Source organism: Phalangium opilio, unplaced genomic scaffold (genome assembly GCF_054372755.1).
Source record: "Phalangium opilio isolate 3A_F unplaced genomic scaffold, DU_Popi_V2 ptg000038l_1, whole genome shotgun sequence".
Taxonomy (NCBI): Eukaryota; Metazoa; Arthropoda; class Arachnida; order Opiliones; family Phalangiidae; genus Phalangium; species Phalangium opilio.
The window spans coordinates 12541-18425 of record NW_028324161.1 but is presented as its reverse complement, the minus strand read 5'-3'; the positions used below and the strand labels follow the sequence as shown (position 1 = coordinate 18425).

At 36.9% G+C, this 5885-nt stretch overlaps 2 protein-coding genes across 3 annotated transcripts; one reads left to right on the top strand and one right to left on the bottom strand.

The window, feature by feature from the left end:
* The first annotated feature begins 1030 nt into the window (after nt 1–1030).
* On the top strand, nt 1031–2675 carry LOC149681512 (uncharacterized). 2 transcript variants are annotated; one of them, XM_089834215.1, is made up of 3 exons: nt 1031–1462; nt 1557–2079; nt 2148–2675. In XM_089834215.1, the coding sequence occupies exons 2-3, from the start codon at nt 1976–1978 to the stop codon at nt 2335–2337; spliced, it is 294 nt and encodes a 97-aa protein (XP_089690341.1). In that variant the 5' UTR covers nt 1031–1462; nt 1557–1975; the 3' UTR covers nt 2338–2675. Both variants share the same exon structure in this region; 1 of them encodes a protein (XP_089690341.1).
* Nucleotides 2676–2992: 317 nt separating this feature from the next.
* LOC149681511 (uncharacterized) lies at nt 2993–5272 on the bottom strand. The gene is made up of 6 exons (XM_089834214.1): nt 5186–5272; nt 4872–5095; nt 4662–4792; nt 4092–4564; nt 3721–3964; nt 2993–3661 (listed from the first exon to the last, which is right to left on the bottom strand). The coding sequence occupies exons 3-6, from the start codon at nt 4745–4747 to the stop codon at nt 3142–3144; spliced, it is 1323 nt and encodes a 440-aa protein (XP_089690340.1). The 5' UTR covers nt 4748–4792; nt 4872–5095; nt 5186–5272; the 3' UTR covers nt 2993–3141.
* Between the last annotated feature and the right edge of the window lie 613 nt (nt 5273–5885).

Genomic DNA, 5885 nt, shown 5'->3' with positions numbered 1-5885 from the left:
ATGGTAGCTACACTTTGACCACTAATGAGGCATAACTCAAATATCGAGTAGTCGTATGATTTTACTGTTTAATTAAATTCTGATTATCCGCCATTCCGTGCACTATTATTAGCAATTAGTGCTATATTCATAGCAGGGTTTCATTTTAAGAACTTAATCCCCTATAGGGAGGAAAGTTCTCATAGGGAGGATAGTTCTAACATGCAGAACTGTACCCCGTTAAGCGAAGGTTGTTGCGGGCTTATAAACTTCCGAAAAAGGCAGAAAGATTTTTAATTGTACAAATGCATAGGGTATTAAATTGGTTTTGGAGGCCATAATGTTCAAGCAGTAGATAGAGACGTTCTTGATAAATTTAATAATCTCTTTTCACTAAGAGTTTTTCGAGCACCAGAAACGCGTTTAATCTAATTTGCACAACAATTTTTCAAAAATAAATCCATTTAGTACTCTAATTTTTTTCAAAATAATGATAAAACATGTCACAAATGCAAGTGCCCTACATGTTGGCCTCTCAAGCAGGCGTCTATATAGTCGCCCTACTGTGAGCTTGGGTCACTTTTAAAGGTACTGTATCAACCAATTTTGGACGAAGTACATAGTTTCAAATTTCCTAATTTTTACCTGTCGTAAGGTGGCGCCGAAGTAGAAAAGCAGAGAAAACCTGAAACATTTGTTCACGTGTAACAATTTGCGGGGAATTTTAAACTCTCCACCCCTAACTTTTAAAACTCCAGGTTGTCAACCCCCATCATCATGCCACGATTTTTGAACTATCAAAGCCGTAACTTTCTCCAATTCCTTTTACGATTGAATTATCCATGAAATCGCGTGCACTGCCTTTGTATGTTCACACTAAATAACTCGGCATCAGCGCATTACTCCGTAGGTAATTACATAAAAGAATTTAAGATATTCTGGAAATGCCGCTGACGTTATATGTAACGAAGCCGTGTTATTGTAGAATTTCTTGCACTAGATCAAATACACCTTTTTGGCTAGAAATTGGGGCAAAAACGGGGAAGAAACGCGCATGCGGAAGACGTTTATTTGTTTCGTAAAGCGCCGAGCGGCGGGAAACGGTCCAGCTTTGTGCTGTGAATTTGTGAACGCGAGTGAGCCTTACTTCTTTTTTGAAACTAAAAAAGTAAATTTGAACATGGTTTGGTGCAGTGTCGTGGGTTGTAAGAGTAAATATGGAACTCCAGATATTAAATTCCATCGAATCCCAAAGCATAGAAGTAATCTCTGGCGAAGAATAATTAACAGAAAAAACTGGAAACCTACAACATGTTCACGCGTCTGCAGCCGACATTTTATATCTGGTTTTCCGGACTGGGAGCCAAGCGATCCCGACTGGGTACCATCACTTAATTTACCGTCTAATAGAAAAGTAACTGAATCAAAACTTAGATTAGCAACGCAAAGGGCTATTCGGCTTGAAGCAAGAACCACAAAAACTGTAAGTAATTGATATATTGGTATTTGGGCATGAAAAGGTTTAAACATGTAAGCCTTGGTCAGAGAATTGAAACCTGAAATATTTGATTTCTTAGGAAGAAGAGCATACACGCTTAAGGAATCAATGGCTTCTCCAACAACGGCTTAAACTTTCGCTGCAGTTTCACGATTATTCTTGTACAGAAATAAGCTTGAATGAAACTATAGAAAATTGTACCGAGAGGCTAAAACTAAGAGCAACGGAAGGTACAACCTCAAACATTGACGAATCATTAGGAATTCTCTCTTCCGCTAGTCCACAAACAAATACTACTGACAATTTGGTTACTAAAGATACTCAAATGGAATGTGATAGAACTGTAACATCACCTAAGAGATGCCCATCTTTAGATTCATTTACGGAAGAAGCTACTCGTGTAGATTTTTGTTGTTCGAAAGGTACTCAGACAGATTACATTGACATTGAAATTGAGAACAGAACTCTACGAGAAAAATTAGACAACTTAAAGAGGAAATGAAGAAGAAGACCTGGGGAGTTGAAAAAATCCGGAGGAATGATGAAATGACAAAGTTTTACACTGGTTTACCAAAGTTTTCCATTTTTATGTGGCTTTTCTCGTAAGATGATAGAAATATTACAAACTTGAAACTAGGTAGCCCATAAAGTAATAATTGTTCTCATTTAGATTTTTGCAACCCAAAGCGGAAAGAATGACATATTGGGGATCGAAGAATAAAACTTCAACTAAGAGGACATACAAACTCTCGCTTTTGGATCAGTTTTTGGCTGTGATGATGAGATTGAAAGTGGGACTTTTCCATCAAGATTCGAAATTTCTACAGCAACGTTCTCTCATATATTTTCAACCTGGATAAAGCTAATGAAACTAGAACTATCGGAACTCTTTCCTTTCCCCACAAGAGCTTTGGTTGATAAATACATGCCCCACTGCTTCATGAAATATCCAAATACTAGGATTATTATAGATTGTACTGAAATTTTTATAGAACGTCCAAAATCACTAACAACTCAAAATCTAACATTTTCTAACTATAAAAGTCATAACACTCTTAAGTTTTTAGTTGGTATAACCCCTGGAGGTGTTGTTTCTTTCATTTCTGAAGGCTGGGGTGGCAGAGTGTCCGATAAAGTTATTACGAGAGACTCAAATCTGATATTATTGTTAGATGAGGGGGACAATGTCATGGCAGACAGAGGCTTTTTAATTCAAGATCTTTTGAAGGAAAAGAATTGTGGCTTAAATTTACCCCCTTTTCTTAAAGATCGTGCTCAGTTTTCTGAAAAAGAAATTATTGAAACCAGGCGAATAGCCGAACTTAGAATCCACGTAGAGAGGGCTATCGCTAGAACCAAAAAATTTCATATTTTCGATGGGACTATGCCTATCACTTTTGCCAAGCTAACTAATGATATTTTTGCAGTGTGTTCATATTTTACCAACATTTACGAACCATTAGTTTAACATTTAAGAATGAGTTTTATTTAGGAACTTTTCTTTAATTTTCAAATATAAAAGAGTGAATTTTTGTATTCAATAAAAAAGAAACTTTTGTATTCAATAAAAAAAAAATTTTGTATTAAAAAAAAAAATGTCACATTAAAAGTAGGAATGATTCTCCACACCTTTTCTTTTAAAAAATAACTCTAGTCCTAACATTCTATTTCATCAATAAGAAAAGGAGATATATACTTGGTAAAAAACTGTAGGAGTTTAGGAAATAGTTTTCTTTCCCAAAATGGTTTATCAAAAAAATCCTTTCCTTGAAAAGTCCATCTTCTAGTGCCTCGTTAAAAACGACAAAATCTGCCCATTCCAACTTTTTCACAGCCATTTCGCCCTGGACTTGAGCATAATATGATGAATTCCTATCCAGCATAATTTCTTCATTTTTCTTTTTAAGAAAGAATGAGGGAAAAGTATCTACGATGCTTGAGATTCTAATTTTTCTAATATCTGTTCCTTTTATTGAGCAAGGGCATTTAATTTCCAAAATCCCCTTTGTAGCAGCGCCTGGGTCATTAATTATTCCGTCACCACTGGCTCCAATAAATCCATATGCTGGGATGAGTGATAGACCACTCGATTCCACAGAAACGTTGAATTTCTTCTCGTACGCATCCCTGGCAATGGGTTCCAGTTTTTGTCCACGTAACATTGCTGGTGGTAAATTGGCATAACTAAAGGAAGTTGATTACCTTAGATAAAAATACTTCCAAGTTCCTTATTAATTAATTACTTATCAAGTTTTGAAGGGTTCAAAATTGTATCCACAAGAGAAGTTGGGAATCGTTTCTCTCTACAAGCTAAGATTCGCCCAAATAGAGAACTAGTTATCCTCCCTCTTCGTAATTGTTTCCACAAGTTATTGGCCGACTGTTCTTTCGTTTCACGTTCAATTAAGTCAACCACTTCCTGACTTAACACTTGACTATCAACAAACTGCTGGCGCACATTCTCATCAATATCTCGGTATATCACAGCTTTAATTGATTAATTTGATTAAATAATTATTTTCCATATGAACATGCATTAAGCCAACGGAATGCCGCGACAAGCAAATAATTCCATGTTCCGATGGCTATGGATTAAGATTGTAGAACAACTCACCAGGGTTATAAATGAATTGATGCAAAAGAGAAATATTTAAGTCACTCTTATCATCTCCATTCTGTTGAACTGAATATTCCACTTCAATATTGTCATCAGACTGAACATTAATTTCATAGTCATCAAGGTCCCAGAAGTGTTCAGCCCCTGTTTTAGGGTAAATTTTCTTAAGGTCCAATATAGCTTGTTTTAAGCGTTGCGGGTCTGTAGCTCTGTCGTCTAAGTGCCTCGGATCAAATTTTGAATAAAGATTGGTCTCAAAATTTTCCGGTGTTTCATATTTTTCCTCATACAATCTAGGCTTGTTGAAGCTGATTTCTGTTAATGGTTTGCAAATAACTTTTCTATTTTTGGGCGCATTCCAAGCACACGGTTTAGAGGTACAAGCCACTTGAAATTCATCATTTTCCATTCTGGCATAGTTTTCTACATATAGAAGCAAAGCGCCAACGTGGCTGCATATCCCTGATTGTCTTAAATGAAAATAAAAAAATATATTTGCAGTCACAAGTTTAAATAATAAACTATGGATGTGTTACTCGCTTGCAAACATTACAGTTATTAACGTACCCAATTGTGCATTCGCAAGCCCCACCGCAAATTGTACGGTCTAATGAGTCCAGAACCGCAACGACGCTATAACTCTCGGACTTCATAGAGGCATAGCATCTGGATCGTATGTACAAAAATTGATCACACACCTGTTTGAATTTAAGAAGTAAGGGGTAGCTATTAAATCTGAGTACAACTAACTAAGGCGACACAAATCAATGTACACACAAGACTTGATTCTAGTCCTCCAATAATGTCTTTAGCCTTATGGTGAGCCACAGCCTTTGCAAAGCCTTTGAAGTGTTTGTTTGAATTGTTGTCAATGGCTGACTTTCGTTGCACCAGATAATCATGGATTTCAACACAAGTAATCCTTGGAAAAGTGGAGGGAAGGGGTTGCTTTTTCCAATTTAAAATTAGGTCTGGTTGGGGAGCGTCTTCCCCGATGATTTCTAGCCATTAAATAATAACGCCATTTTCATAATATGAGTCTTACAGTTATGAAAACAAAGTTTATAAATCTACGATTAAAAATTATTTACCATGGAAGAACTTGTGAACCCCTCTACCACTGCCTTCTCTAATACTAGGCCATGAAATACGAATAAAAGGGAGGTGGCAGATAGGATTTCACAAATGCCGCTAGATATCGCTTTTCTGAGGTTTTAAACTGGCGGCAAATTCAAAACTATGGGAAATTGTTAGCAACGACGAAGTGTAATCTGCTAAGTTCGTCTCGAAAAACAAAGCAAAAAACTGGTCATTAAACCGGTTCATGATGCTGAACGGTTTCCGAGTTCGAAAAATACTAGTTTAAATTTGGTGTATGTTTTGACACGTGTCAATGGCGTCTGCATGGAAATTTCAACCCATCACAGCCCTTAAGTTTTATCCCAAAAACTGCCACTGCCAATGAAATGCCTTAAGTTTGATCTGGATTGCCCAATGAGCGAGCTTAGGAGAGGTAGGAGGAGATTTCTTTGGCAGCTGAATTCGGACACAGACATTTTCCAATATGTTAATTATCCACTTCTCTAGTTTAGCAGACGATGTGCCCTGATCAATGGTCACGGACCAGGTTATTTAGTCCAGTTTAAAAAATCCTTATTTCCCTTCCTGGTCCGCCATAAGCGAAAGACGTGACATCACGAGACTGCGCAGTACCAATTTACTTTCGTCATCGCGAAAATTCGCCTCAGAAAAGAGCCATCTAACGGTTACTAAGCGCAAATTCAAAATGTC